Source organism: Eleginops maclovinus, chromosome 11 (assembly GCF_036324505.1).
Source record: "Eleginops maclovinus isolate JMC-PN-2008 ecotype Puerto Natales chromosome 11, JC_Emac_rtc_rv5, whole genome shotgun sequence".
In the NCBI taxonomy this organism is placed as follows: Eukaryota; Metazoa; Chordata; class Actinopteri; order Perciformes; family Eleginopidae; genus Eleginops; species Eleginops maclovinus.
The window spans coordinates 20,882,640-20,898,807 of NC_086359.1; the positions used below are offsets into that span (position 1 = coordinate 20,882,640).

General features: G+C 39.5%; 1 protein-coding gene across 1 annotated transcript in view; it reads left to right on the top strand.

Moving 5' to 3' along the window:
- Positions 1–16,168, top strand: part of LOC134872027 (vacuole membrane protein 1-like) — a 58,161-nt gene that overhangs the window by 26,262 nt on the left and 15,731 nt on the right. The window contains exons 7-10 of the mRNA XM_063895097.1: positions 59–190; positions 9,122–9,202; positions 9,506–9,622; positions 13,572–13,633. Of these exons, the coding sequence (XP_063751167.1) occupies positions 59–190; positions 9,122–9,202; positions 9,506–9,622; positions 13,572–13,633 (392 nt within the window). The remainder of the gene's footprint in view (positions 1–58; positions 191–9,121; positions 9,203–9,505; positions 9,623–13,571; positions 13,634–16,168) is intronic.

Here is a 16,168-nt window from a genome sequence, read left to right on the forward strand (position 1 = left end):
AGAGCAGCAAGGAGCAATGATCTTGTGTGTGTGTTTCTGTGTGTGTTTGTGAGAGCAGGGTGCAGGTACAGCTATAGGAGAGCTCCCCCCCTACTTCATGGCCCGAGCTGCGAGGCTATCTGGTGCTGATCCTGTTGACGAGGACTATCAGAGGTTCGAGGAGTTTCTGGACCAGACGCAGCCTGCACAGGTGACTCACTGCTCTCTTCATCACTCTGTTACCTCACACCTTCAACAACAAGTAGTATTCAAACCTTTTACTGCAGTAAATTAGCGATACTACAGTTTAAAAGTACAAAGAAATAGAACTCAAACATTTAAGTACTTGTAATGCAGAATTACCCTTTACAAAATCATATCATATCTAACCATTCATGCTTCACTTAAAGTGAAAGTTGCAGCTGGTAATGACTGACAACATAAGGTATTACTTGATTAACCTCTTGTTTTAATAATCGAAGTCTGCAAAGTATAAAAAAGTTATCAAATACATTTTTACAATACAAGTGTAAAGTAGCCTAAAGTAGAAGTAGATTTTACGTAACTCAATACTACAGTGTGGAAATATTACAAAAGTATTAGTATAAAATTATACTAACTTACTATACTATATTCTTGTGCCAAAGGTAAAAATACTCATTATGTAGAAAGGGACATTTTAAAGTCATATATGGTTTATAATTGCTGATGTCACTTAGAGGTGGAACTCTTTTAAATGAGTTGATATACGGTTTTATAGCTTAACCTATAATAATACATCATAATGTACTGGTTGATTTATGTTTTGTATAAATAAGTAACTAACAACATAAAAAATATGTGGTACAGTTAAATTGAAATGAATGTACTTGTTCGTGCGGGCGTGCGTGCGTGCGTGCGAGCAAGTATGCAGTGCTTTCACAACATTATGACTCAGAACAGCAATGATGCACTTGAGTGAAATGTTCCCGCCGTTTCCGGCCCTTAGTTTTGAATTTCCCTGTGAAAAAGACCAAAAGTTATCGTATCAAACATTGCTGCAAATGCTTCAGCAATTCCTCATGGCTCCCTGTAAATATTTATCCTCCCACCCTCTTGTGATTATGAATGGAGGGGAAACATGCGTGTGGTTCTGTAACAGCTCTTCATCAGATCAGTGTGTCCTCCTGACCGACTTCCTCCCTAGGAATGCGTTCCTTTCTCCAACAGTCTGGGTCAAACAGTCAGACAGGTCAAGTGCAGTAAAACAACAGCATCCAGTAATGGTTTTGAACTTTACAAAGCACCCACTTACTCTTTTTTAAAATAAATAAACTGAAGCTGATTTTAAAAACAGATGTTGACACATGAATGCATATTATTTAATGAGGGTGGTCCCATTGTCAAAGGATTACTGAGTGATTCAGAGCACTGTTCAATTTATTCACTCTAATTACTTCACTATTCAGCAGCCATACAGGTTTAGCAATAATACAGCCTTAGTTTAAATGTGAATCATTCAGTACGTACATGCCATCTTTGATAATGCAGTAATTCCAAAGGGAAAAACTATGTGGAAAGCATGCCTCTGCTCACAAGAAGTCCTACAATACATTGTGTTTCAGAAATCAGAAAAAATGTTCTTCTAACATATCATTTATTTGAATCCAGTCTTTTCCATTCTGTTATCTTGTATCATGTTTGTCTGTCTGTTTTTATGTGCCAAAAATGTCAACCACACCCCCACGCAAAAACAACCTCTCTACACTGTTATAACCGGGGCTGTGTGTGGGTATTAATAGTAGTGGAAATGTAATAGAATTTTGATTATAGAGTTTAAGAGCAGTCTCCTTTTCCTTTCTTTAAATATCATTCAATCACTTAAATCATGGGATGTCCATAGTCACTTAGCATCCTGTTAGATGACAAAGCATTAAAGAATAAAATAACAAATATATAAAAGTCGTTGCTACTTAGGTGGGTGGTAGAGAAAAATCCCAGACATTTTCTTTGTTGTTTTTGTTTTCAACAAGCAGGATGTTGTCTTGAAACAGTGCAAATCAATCGATATATGTAATGTTACATGTTTGAAATGTGGAAGTTAGTTGTTTTGATTTTAACGCAATTAAATATGAAAATAAATATAATTTATCAATGCACTAAATCAGTGGTCTGGTGACCAACATTGGCATACCCGGGTTTGCCAGAAAATGCGGAATAGTTTTCTCTTTCACAAAAGAGAATCTAAATGATAAGCCATTTTTATCGCTATTATCTTTCAGTAGTTATCGTGTAAATACTATTCTTTCCCTCGCTTATTTCCCACTTCAACTTGCTAAGGATCCACTAGTATTTTGGTGCAACTGCACTGAATGTTTAAAAGAAACAACTTGTTGCATGTTTTATATTTGAAGAGATTGAAGGTATGGCATTTTTTCCAAATTATCTTTCAATGAATCATTTTAAACTGAAATCATGTGAATTGCTGGAGGCGCTGGGTACTGATAATCATACATTCAGCCCTGTAGATGTGTGTAAATGAGCCTTTATTCATTAACAGCATAGTTTAACTGACTCCCAGCACGAGGACTGAAGTGACCTTTTGAGAAACTAACACTGAAACAGATTCAAGGAAGTAAGAAGAAAATGTGGTGAGAAGGCGAAGTGATGCAGCACCTGCTCTAAGTTCCCGTGTGACTAACATTGTGGACAGCGGAGCAGGTTGGCACCGACATCAGCCCGGGAGCTCGGTCCACACGTGTGAGAGTGGAGTTCTGACATCATTCATGGCGCTTCCCACCAAAACTGCAAGAAAGTAGTAGAGGGGGTGGTAGTTTCACGAACTGGCAGCATGGGAAAGACGAGATTTAGTCTGAATTTAGATATCTACATCGAAAAGCTCCTGCGTGTCTTTTCCCAAACAAGCTAGCAGTGTGACGCAGGAGGAGCATCGCCTGGTCGCATCCTCGCGAGGTTAGATTAGAAGTGACGCTGCTCTCCATATACCGCCTCAGTGCGCTCTCTCTCTCTGACATTGTTTCTCTTTCTGTCCCTCTCTCCCTATGCTCTTATTCTTTCTCACGCACTCTGTCCGTCTCTCACCGTGAACCGCTCTCTCTCGCTCCTCTCTCTCTGATGATGTCTGGCAGCTGTGTGTATGCATGTAATGTGTGCTTGTGTGATTGGACAGCATCTGGAGGCAGGTTGCTAGCACCAGTGAGGACCTGCAACATACGGAAACATTTTATCCCCTCCAAGGCTTTTACCATTACTCGGAACTTCTCAGGGTTCCCTCTTTCGCTCGAGGACATCCCGCTCTACTCTGATTTTCACTTGTTTTTACACATTTCAAGGTGGACATGGGAGTCATTCATCCACAATGGATTTGTGTCAGAGATTTTGATTGATAGTTGAAAATCAATAGTGGTAGGCGAAGTGGAAAACAGACTCCACTGGGATTGGATTAAAGAAACGTTGGTATTGTTCGATTGTTGCAAATTAGACAGGAAGTGTTGAATTTTGCCCTCGAGGATGTGACCTCCTTCAACCTTTCCCCTCTCCAAAAACATCCTTATACACTCTCCCACACATATACACACACACACTCAGACACACTCCACCCTGTGGCAGAAGAGCTGGATTAAGATGCTGACTATGTCCCTCCGCTCGAGTCACAGATGTTTGTAGGTGCCAGCAGTTTGACTTCAACCCTGTGGCATTTCTCCCAGCCTGCACGTGCCAACTTCCTGCCACAAGTGCACGTGATGCACAGCAGCAGAGCACTCTTGAGTTTTTTTTCTCTTTCATTCAACAGAGCTATTCAAGAATAATGAAGTCATGCCTTTTCTAACGGCTCCAGACGCTGATGTCATGAACATCAGCTTTTTTTCCCCTCTTAAATCTTTAACTCAGTACAAGAGCACTCGGTGTGTCGGGAGAGGGATCCTCAGTGTCCACACAGCCTGTTTCCAAGGACCCCTCTTGGAAAGAGTCCATGATTGCTTGTTACTTGAAAATGAAGTTACTTCCTGGCTTGTGTTTTTCCTTTTTTTCCACATCCGGCGCGGATGGGGTTAACAGGCTGTGAATTCTTGATTGCCAACTCCCAGGATTGTATCTCCTGTAACTCAAATCAGGGCCATCTGCGCTGGGCGTATGCCTGCCTTCCCCCCTGCACTCAAAGGCTCTCTGTGCTGTGGTTTGCCCGGCCCCGTCACGTGACTTCTCTGAAAGTGCCCCCTCCCTCCTCCTCCCTCTTTATTTCCAGTAAACTGTTTGAAAGGAGGGGGGTGACTCAGAGTAAAACCAGCTTCCCTTTAACCACAGCTTGTTAAAGAATTTGTCAACGTGGACTCAGGGGTGCATTTTGTGTGTGTGTGTGTGTGTATGTGTGCGTGATTGTGTGTTTGCGTGCGTGTGTGCGTCCAGATATATTTCAATGCTAGATATTCTTTCTTCTCCTTTCTTTAAAAGGGGACTGTAGCTTGTATTGCGTCAGGAGTTCTTAATCACTCCACTTTCTGTGCCAGAGAGAGCAGGCGCGGGCTTGTCAGGAGTTAATGAGATGAACTTTAGCCGTCTTCGTGTCGGGGGGCTTGCGGCCGCTCCGGAGATGTGTGTGTGTGTCTTCTGTGTGAAAGACTTTCATTGAGAAAAAAAAAAGAAAACACAGAGAGAGGGGAGAGAAAAAATGTGCGTGGGTGTTGACTTGTGTATAGACTATGCATAGATTTTTCCTTGTCTGACACTTCAATTTTCCACATGGAGCACAGTGCTTTGTCGCAGCCTGCTTTTTGTCTGTGTTTGAACTCTGTACCCCATCTGCACTACAAAAAAACAAAACTACTGAAAACAAAGTGTTTTCTTTGCCAACTTTTTCACAACGACAAGTCCTCTGAGCCCCTTATTCAAATCCAAAATAAACCGATATCACATGTCCAGTAGCGCATTTCCGATGTAAAGCAGGCAAAGAAAACAAATGTCACTTACAGAAATTCGAAATGACTTTTTGGATGTTTGAAACGATGATGAACAGATGGCCTTTTTACCAATAAAAAGAAATCCCAATATGTTTAATACTTTTTACACATGAAACATTAAACATATGGCTGTAAGGGTGGAAGCTAAAAGTGCTTACATGTGGTTTCTGAGAAGCCTTTATGATTTGCTTATTCAAATGAAGAATCGGTCAATTTGACTGCCAGAAGTAAATGGGGGGTTTGGTGGTGGTGGGGGTGCGACTGGGCTCCATGTGGGGTGAATGTGCAGACCGCAAGTAAAGCATCTGTGCCGAGCAGCCAAATCTGGAACCAAAACCTCCACCGATTTAATGACGCTGCACCCTTGACAAGATCTTACCAAATGTAATTGCTGCTAAGCCCAGCCCTGCCGGCCGGTAGAAGCAGAGGTGGAAGGGGTAGAAGGGGTGGGCGGGGGGGCGGAACAGGCAGCCCTTGGCAAGCTGCCTGGCAAAGATGGTGATTTTCCATAAGCCACCGACAACAGAGCCGGGATGTCTGAACCCCAGCCATCCAAGATAGACACTTCCCCGGCCCAGAAATGCAGAGCAGAGAGAGAGTCCAAGTACATAGTTCAACTATAGTAAATCACAGTGTCACAAGTTCACACACACACACACACACACTTTTACACCCGCCCCTCTCCACCTCTGGGACCCTTTGTTCACGCTGCGGTGATATTTTTTCATGCTCGCTCTCCCTGCTTGAGCCAAAGGCTCAACCTATAATGTAAACAATGCGTGTGTCATGATGTCACAAAATGAATGGGATTCACACAGGCCGTCGCCATAGCGCTGATTGGTTCTGCAGGGTTTTCGCAGTTGTCAGGTGTCCCTGGTCCAGAATCAGTCCTCAGTGGTTCAGCTACAGCCAACCATTCACATTCCTTCCTCCCTGTCTCCCACCAGCTGAGCCACACACACACACACACATGCGCACACGCACACACGCACACGCACACACAGCGACTGGCTAGAATTAAACTACATGCCAGTCAATAAGAAACCTTTATGATTGGATGTCGGTGGAGGCAGAAATTCAAATTGTGAACCAATCAGATTCTGTGTCCCTTCGCTCCCCCCACCACCACCTTATTAGGCGACCCTCCCATGTCTCTCAAATTTCCCCTCCGCTCGGTTGCACTCCATAAAGAATGTCATCAGCACTGTACTGGTTTTGTTGTCCATATTAGGTATGATCGGGTATTGCCAGCCCCCTAAAGCATCTCTCATTTTAAAACATTAACATGAGGTTTAGGAAACTGAGGCCTTTCTGTTTAGAATGAAAAACGTTTTTAATGTCTGTTCATAACAATCATATTTTATTTTATTTCTACAATAGTTGATTTTATTTTTGTTTAAATATGCTCTCAGTGGGAGAATCAACTTCATTTATAACAAACATTCATTAAAGAATTTGTGTTTCTAAATCCTTTCCCAGACCACTATCTGAGAGTTTTATTCTAAAATGCCTTCTTTGGGAACACTTTGCCACATAAAAACACCAAGAAAAATAATCAAGACATTAAAGGTTAGTTTCAGGGAATATAAACACATTTTGTAATGTCTTAAGGAGAATGTTCACATTAATAAAAACATACATTTGTGTTCATATCAGCCGTCAAAGTTGAAAAAGGTGTTTTTTTCTTAAAATGAATGAAATGTAATCTCATTTTGAAGCAAAAAACAACATATATTGTATATATATATTTGTTTTTATAAAGAATTGTATCTGTAGTAATTCCTTAATCACCAGAGATTTTTATATTAGTTCTGTACACAAATACAAAATAAACTTAAAGTTTGTTTGAAAGGCACAATAGTGCGCTTTGCATGTGAAACATCTACATCATTTCATTACACACTTTTTTTACAGTGAAAGACAGATTTAAATTTAAGCATTGACATTTCTAAATCATGAGCATAATTCTATGTGAGGATAAATAAACAATTTAGGCTTCAATCCATAAACATTTATCTAAATACCAAAGAGAAATGTAGCCTATCAACAGTTGTATTTAACACCTTCTTTTATTGTTATGATATTCATCTATTTAGTTTGCTATATTTCAAACTGCAAAGCATTTTTTAAAAGCAGTATTACTGCACTTATAACATTAACTTTGCAAAAGAAAGGTTTCTCTTATTGTTTTCCATGCAATGGCATTTTATCATGCCATACATTAAGTAACAATCAGAATAAAATACAAATAAGAAATGAAAGCCATCATGCAGCTGCAGCTGGTTATAAAACCTTTATTTACTTCTGCCAGCAGTTAACATTATTTCCATATAAACAAGGCGGACAAAGTAAAATAAAACTGCAATGAATATTTTGTAAATGCAATATCATCTACTGTATATTCAGTCATTATTGTTTTAGACATTTCTATTTCAAATGAAAATCAAACCATTTAAGTTAAAAGAAACACATTTTATTTCCCAATTACAAATTCAGCAGGGTATAAAGTAATCATTTTATAAATTACCTAGATATTTAATGCATCCAAAATGATGAAATGTTCTTGGTCAGTGGTCTCCTCTCCTCTCCTCTTAACAGATTAAGGCTCCTCTTCCCAGAAAAGGTATACAGAGAATATGCATGTGTCATTGCTGTGAAAAGAGGCTTTTGTGGAGCTTAGGGTTAGGGAGAGACCAGCAGAAAAAAGCTAGAATTTGTGAGTCACAGGAATAACAAAAGTCTGCTATTTAGTTCACACACTTCCAGTGACAAATTCATTAATAACTGGCCCAAAGTGTTCATTACAGACGTGCTAAAACCAGTCTGTCACTAACAAAGAAACATGTTTAGAGAAGAGCCTTCAAATTCTTTCACAATTTGGCAGGCGAATCAGCCGTGAACTTGGGGATATTTGTGTCGCAGAACAGTCAGGAATTTAACACAGGAGTTTATTTAATTGCGAAACCCACTTTTGTTAGTTAAGAATTTAAAGAAATACATTTTACCTCTAAAAATACTTCAGCTATTAGGTCAATTATTGTAATGTGTTAGATATGCAAAAACTTTGAGTCATTCAGAGCTCCTGATCTCTTATTTTTCACATTTATTTGTGTGAATACATTAGAATTCAAACTGTGTAAATATTTTTGAAAAGTGCATATTTAAGTTTTGGGTTTTAGAGATCTTTATCATTTAAAACTAAACAATACATTCAGAACTGGAAACAGATTTAGTAAGTGCAAAGATCTCAATGCACATTCTATTGAAATATATATATTTTCAAGTTCAAAACTATGTCTAATTTCTGAGGTTTATTTGGTTTTTCATTTTTTATCTTACCTCAATAACCTTTTATTGAGGGAACATTTGCATGAAGCAGAAAACCCTGCTGTCGCAGCTGCTGCTCTTTTCTAATTATTTAAAAACAGGCAGCGATAAAAAAAAAACTGGCTTTTCACACATTTTTCGTTCCATTAGTTCCCCAATATGTTTTTAGATATAAAATGGAAAGTTTTATGTCATATCTCAGACAATTATTTGTAAATAAACTGAAACATAAGCATTCAGAGAAGATGGAGGGATTTCCAAAAGCAGACCTTTAATCATTAAATCTTATCCCAAATGAAGATATGATCCTAAAGTTGTTGTTTTTTTTAATGTGGCACTTGAGTAGGTTTTCAAAGCGTAGGTTAAACATCTATTCAATAAGAGTTTTACAGCTGGTTACACACATTTGTTTAACACAACTCTGATTTTCCCCGTTCCACAGAAATGCTTAGCACTGAAAAAATCTCTTCTATAATTTCCCCTTAATACATTTTTTAGCAGCCTTGTTAATCATTTTAATCCAATCACATGTACTTATCTGGTACCGATCAGTAATGAAATGTGAATCATTTATCATATGAAATGTGAATCAGAAATAATTATTTTAAAGTGTTTGGTTCTGTCAGACGTTATCCCGTATTTATAAAGACAGTATGATGTGTGTCTGATAAAGCTCTGCAACAATAATTAGAAGAAGAATTAAGTGGTGATTTGTTGGTAATTAAAAATATATAAAGCAGGTGTGAAATCTCCTGTCAATAAAGCAATGTCTATACAATAACACAGTAAGTTATCAGACATCCATCAGCATCTTTCTATAGAAGTTAAACCTTTTTCTCTCTTTTGTTCTTTTTCAGGACTTTGCCAGCCGAGCAAAAGTAGCCGTGCAGAAACTCATCCAGAAGGTCGGGTTCTTTGGGATTTTAGTCTGTGCTTCTGTAAGTCGAATCACGCATACTTTTAACTTATTCAATGTTCTTCACCCCCATCATTTTGTGATTTTCACATATTGATGCATTGACATCATTCAAAGCAAACTTCCTGAACTGTGAAACAATATTTAGAAGACAGCTGTTATGATTGTATATTTGTCTAATGTCAAATATTCTCATGGTGTCCGTCACATACTGTAAAAGTTATGATGTTTCCATGCACTTTCTGTCCCTCTATATGATTTATTTGTATGTCTTTAGCTGTTATTGCACCACATCAGGTCTAATCATCTCTTCTGTTTCTCCCAGATTCCAAATCCGTTGTTTGACCTGGCAGGAATAACGTGCGGGCATTTCTTGGTTCCCTTTTGGACTTTTTTTGGTGCAACACTCATAGGGAAAGCAGTCATCAAAATGCACATTCAGGTGAGCTGCACCTTAATTATAAATATCTATGTAAAAAAGGCCGGGGTTGATTTTGAAAATAAAGTTAAGACGTGTGCACATTTAAAGCATGTTCCCAGCATTGTATATGTTTATAGTATATATGCAGTGCTCTTCTCTGTTTCATCCTACACAGAGGAGAATAAGCTGAACGTATATGTAGCAGAGTCTGAGATCTGCTGTCTTTAACATTGTTCAGAGGCAGTTTGGTGATGAATCACACTCATGCATCTGTACTGTATTCAGCTGGCAGTTAGGAGGCCATTTTGTGCAAAGTAGGGGGGAGTCGACCATTTTGTGACGGCAGCTGCAGCACCGCCGGTTCTTTGTACAGTCGTCGGGTCTGACCACAGCAGATTGAGAATTTATGGCAGGGTAAAAAGACCCATCCTAACCCTTAACTAAGAAAGTGGTGTTAGGAGACTTGGCATCACAAACTTTTCTTCTAATCCTGGAGAATCCTCAATTTGCGTCCAGGAATCTGCAGTATGTCTGCGATTACCGTCAGGGGCTCCACTTTCTGTTTTCTTAGCAAACTTTGGAATTTGCTCACAGTGATTCAGAGAGGAAGGGTTAAAAGCAAAGCTCAAATTTTTTTACTCACTCTGCTCCTTTCTTATCATACGCAGAAAGCATTGTCCTGCACTGAACTAAGAGAAAACATGGTGTGGAGGGGGAACCTGGTGAGCACAGGGTGAAGCTGATAAACATTGTCTGTGGGAGGTGATGGAGAAAGAGAGCGGGGGGGGGAAAGAGGGGTGGGGGGTAGCATGCATGCATGACAGGCACAGCACCAGATTACACCCAGGGGTCCCGGGGGCCCCCAATGATAGAGGTGTGTCCCTCCCTCGCTCACGGAAAGAAAGACTTCACCCGGCTCTCCGGCATGTTTGGGGGGCCCACTTTCTCACGTAGCTGCTCGGTTTAATTTTCCTCGAGCTCACATTTTGCTTCTAATGCAAATGATGCAGGAGTTTAGAGCGTGTGGGCAGGAAAGTTTGAGAGGAAAGCAGAGCAGGTGACATTCTCCCTCGTGGAGGGAACAAAAGGGGATTTTGAGGCTTGTGTTGTGTGTGTGTGTGTGGGCGTTATACTCTCAATGCTTCAAAGCCTGTTTTCTGATCTGGGTTTGTACCTGTGCTTCAGGTGTGTTCTTACAAGGAGAGGCTTTTTTTCTTCTTTAATCTTTCATGCTCATTAAGCCTCACGTGTGAATGTCCGCTGTTGAATGGTCACAGCGTCAGCGCCTTTGTGACACAGCTGCCCACTTGAGGATGATGGGTGATGTCATGCACATACATGTGGGGCCCTTGAGAGGTGATTTCACCGAGGGTAGTGTAACAGAGCGGGCTGGAGAGGAGCACATCGACTGTCATATAGCAAAAGTATTACACTCTTTGACTTTGGTAAGAGATTTCATATTCATGCGTAATGCAGGGGCACAAAGGGATGGACACATTTCATATCCCGATTATCCAAAAATAATACATTAAAATCATAACATTATCCCTATATAATGTTCAAAATGTATATAAATGTAAAAACGAAAATTAATGTTAGTCATTTGGTTTTTGGGAGAAGGGGTGGCATTAAATAGGTGTTAACTTCCTCCCACCCCTTTTCGGATGTGTAATCAGGTAGACCTTTGTTTATATATAATTCAGGTTAATCATATTTTTTGTTTATCAATTTGATACTGCTTGAGTTTGTACAGTATTATAATTGTCTTGTTTCAATTCATTATGATTATTATTTTTTGTATTATTGTTGTACACGTTCTAAGTAAATCAAATCAAAAAATCAAATCTAAATAAAAAACTCAAACACACTATAATCATTCTACCTTACATTAAGTTATGAAACGTATATTTTTTATTGTATCAAAGAAAGGAAGTTCAACTCTCTATAGTGAACTTTCATTTTTAGTCCAATTGAAAATCATTCATAGGTTCCCCTGCACAAATGAAGAATAAATAGAAATTGCAACATTGTCTGGTCTTTCTTATAGTTCCTGTATTTTTAAATCAGGCTATTTTTTCACTTCTCTACAACAAAATTGAGCTAGACATATTTTTTAAGTTCCTCATGTTAGCATATTCATGATTATCTTGAATATGGAAGTCATGTTTTGTATCCGGGATGTGTGTAGCTCTTATTAGTGTTATCACTGCGATGAAATCAGCGAGTCAGGACCATGTCAGCGCCGGTTTCCCAGCAGAGAACTCTCAAGGCATCTTAGTCAGCTTTCCTGTCGGCCATCTTGCTGTCCCCTTCCTCCCTGCCTTGTGTAGGATGATGAATTACTTGTCATTGCCTGTTGAATAGATGTGAGTGCACAAAATATTTAATCAATATTTAAATGCAATGCTCCAAAATCTCTTCCTGAGGTTGGGGGTTATAAAGTTCCATGAGACGATTTACATAAGGTTAAGCCCAAATATCAATTGTGTTATTTTTTTGACATGGCCAACATTTTGACTGCAAGTCTTTAACTCATACTGGCTTACGTTCCATGAGGTCCTGAGGCCCAACACAAATGACCAACGAACACATGTATGTATGGGTGACATGTTACATAACCTTACAAAGAACTCTGTAACAAAGCACTGATCAAAGACCGCTGTCACATGACATTAACATTGTTAGTGTTATCTTTAGTGTAGCCATGCAAATGTGACATTCGGTCTGTCACATTTGTTTTACTTCACTTGTAGTGTCCTTTATCTCAGTCTGTGTTTGTCTTGTTGTTTTAAATAGTCCTGGAACATATTATTAGTCCTCAAATTCGGCTAGTTTGTGTGATATATTTGTTAAATCCTGTGATCAATGTACTCGAGAGTTCCGTAATGTCAGCGAGTAGTGTTTCATTTCATCAGTGACATAGGCATTTAAACTATCTGGAAAACATTTCTGCTTATCATTCAGCTTAGTTTCACTCACTAATGTTAAACATTGGATTACTTGTGGTTTACTTAAGATAAGAAATGTTTTAACAGTTTCATATTATACTATATATATTCTTTGAACTGAAGCTTTGTGCATTTAGATAGTCAAATATTTAAATGACATCTTCATACCTCCATCACTACATGAAATGGAACAATTCTAGTGCTCTCGCCGTGTATCATTTTATACACTTGTCCCTGTAATTCGGCTGTATATATTTAGTGTCTTTGGAACCCTTGGGATCTGGACTAGAATATAAAATAAGGGCTCTGTGGGTTTGAACAATCCTTTTCAGCACAACATGAGTTTGTAATGATGGCTACCGAGATGATGCTAGAACAAACCGAATTCTTAGTGGTCAAACTGATGTTTGTTTATGGGAATACAGTAACCTATAAAAACTCAGAGGGCATGGAAAAGACCAATAAAATCAACTCAATTATTGGGCCCCACTGCAGCAGGGCAGGCTGATAGGAGCCAAAATTGCTGTCAGTCGACTGTCAGCCGCCTTCTGGCCGATGACTCAGCAGAAATCATACAGGACAGGAGCCTCCAGCCTCCCTCTGAAGCTATGACACATCTCCTTTGATTCCTTCACACACACACACACACACACACACACACACACACACACACACACACACACACACACACACACACACACACACACACACACACACACACACACACACACACATTCTTTTGAGGAAAGCCAGTATGATATGCTGACCTAGCGTACTGTGCATTTCATGTGTCATAGAGCCTTTTATTTCCTGCCCTCCATGACAAAGGCCGGCTTGTGGGCCCCTTGTTCACCAAACCGCCTTGATTCTGCAAGGCATGGGCCTGAGCGTTATGGGCAGTGTGTGTGTGTGTGAGGGGTAGTTACAGATTCACAGTTTGAACCATGATGCACATTCTGCCTTGTTGGTGACCTCATGGACCAGTAACTGACTCTCTTTCTGTGTGTGTCTTTGTCATACAGAAACTGTTTGTGATCGTCACCTTCAGCAGGCACATAGTGGAGCAGATGGTCTCCCTCATCGGGTGAGTAAGCCTCAATGGGTGTGTGCGAGTGTGTATGTGATAGTTTGCTCACCAAAAGTACCCTGTCAGGGTGCAGCTATCACACATGAAAGAGTTAATGCAGAACTTGACAGTTGAGAGACCTTTTCAGGTGGGCATGTGGCATTCAAGTAATTTATGTCCCTTTGTGGGAGATGGCGCCTCCTCTTTTATGTGAAGGTCACGCAGAGTCAGAGGTGGCTTTGAATTAAACATGGGGAAATTTGGAAGATGTCTTGTCTCCTTGTCCTGTTTGAAATACTATTTGGTCACATTTTGTCCTGGTTTTGGCTCCTAAGTTTGCCGTTATAGCCTTCATGGTGATTAATGGCTTGTATTTTTCCACTGGATGACTATGGGCATGTTGTAGTTGCTTCAGAGGAAAGGATGAACTCTTCACGGAAACCTCCTTTCTGCTTTATCTCACATGACGCACTGTTGCTGCAGTTTTAACCAGTTGTTGTTACACCTGAGACAAATAAAAAAAAAAGAGGGCCTCTTTTGAGTGTCAAGATATAGATCACCATGATCGAAATGTTTTTATTTTCATAAACTTAACGCCCTTCAGATTGCTGTGTAGACCTCAATGGCAAAAAGTACTAATTATTATTACCCTGGAACTTCTTAGAACAAAGGAAAATGTATTTGTGTTTGCCAACCTGGCATCAGTATGGTGTTGAATAAACCACAAGCGGCATTCAGACTGGATTTATCAGGGAGGAATCTGAAACAGGCTGGTTACAAGATGTAAAACCAGGAAAACATTTTTAAAAACCATGCTAACAAAACTCAGAAATCACACACACACACACACACACACACACACACACACACACACACACACACACACACACACACACACACACACACACACACACACACACACACACACACACAAAAATCTTCTGGGCTTCTTAAAAATAATTCCTACAAGTTGAAAGAGCCTTTGATGATGGGTGTCATAATGGGTGTCCTTGTAGAGATGCCAGGGGTTGCAGCTGGTAACTGCCCCACACACACCTGCTGGTGGGAGTACCATTTATAACACACACACACACACACACACACACACACACACACACACACACACACACACACACACACACACACCCACAAACAAACTCATACACATTCGTACACCGGTGTACTCTTTATCAATCACACACACAAACACACACTCACTGAAATCAGACAATGAGATTGCATCAGCTCTCGTCCTTATCTTTTGTTAGTTAGTTAGTTAGTTATTATCTTTTGACTCATTTGCTTCGTTTCCTGAATTAATTCTGGAAGACCTTTGTTGTTCTCAAGAAAAAGTTGCAGTTTTACAGATATTAGGTTATTGTTTTAATGCCACAACTATAAATATTTTTTGAATGTTGTCTAATTAATGAAGCTAACATTGTGTGTGTGTGTGTGTGTGTGTGTGTGTGTGTGTGTGTGTGTGTGTGTGTGTGTGTGTGTGTGTGTGTGTGTGTGTGTGTGTGTGTGTGTGTGTGTGTGTGTTTCACTGTTCATTGAGCTGCAGGCAGCAGATCATTGGTTATCGGCAGGTTTCACTCTTACTCACCCCGCGCTTCTTCTCTAAAGGAAGTTTCCCTCATGTCAACCGTCAGCTTCCTTCCTCTCGGAGCCTTCTCCCCCTCCACTCTCACTCTCAATCACACATCACCTCATGAATGGGTGACAGCCTTTCAGTTTTAACCCTTGAGGCACTAACCGTGTCATTGTTAACTATTCAGGTGCTTAAAATAAACGTACACCTTTAATGCAGGGACCTACAGTTGAGCCCCCTACCCACTGTGCACAGTTGCATGTGATCATGCAGCCACCAGCATTTAGTCCTATTTGTGACCTCTTACTCAAAAGTCAGCTAAACTAATTATGAACCTTTTTTTTTGTCTTTTCTTGTCACCTCATGCAGGAAACACATTTACTGCATACAAAGTCACAACAAAAGGAATTAGAACCATACCTGGATAAAATGTTTGATGATTATACTTTTTGATTATCCTTACATATATAATACATTTGTTGTGAGGTTCATTCTCACTTGACATAAAACGAGGGCTGCACAATATGAAGAAAATGTCAATAATGTAAATACACAGTTATGCCTTTCGCTTTTTTTTGTAAATGCTAAATATTTGAAAGAAATTGAATTAAAATAGAAAGACTTTTTTAACATTTATTTTTTAAACATTAAAACTGAATACATAAACCACCAATATAACAAAAGTTAGTGAGTTAGTTGACACACACACACACACACACACACACACACACACAGAGGCTGTCACCTCACGGAGCCTGTGTAATGTTTGGACTGAAAACATTTCAGATGACTACACACAGAGAATGCACCGAACACTGAAGAATTATCCTGACCATGTTGTTTTTCTATTTTATTATAGAGTTGTTATCATTGTCGCTTAAATTTCATTTTAAAATCATTAAATTGAAACCTTTTTCCAGCTTACAGACAGATCAAACAAGAACCTCTTTTACTGTAAGTTA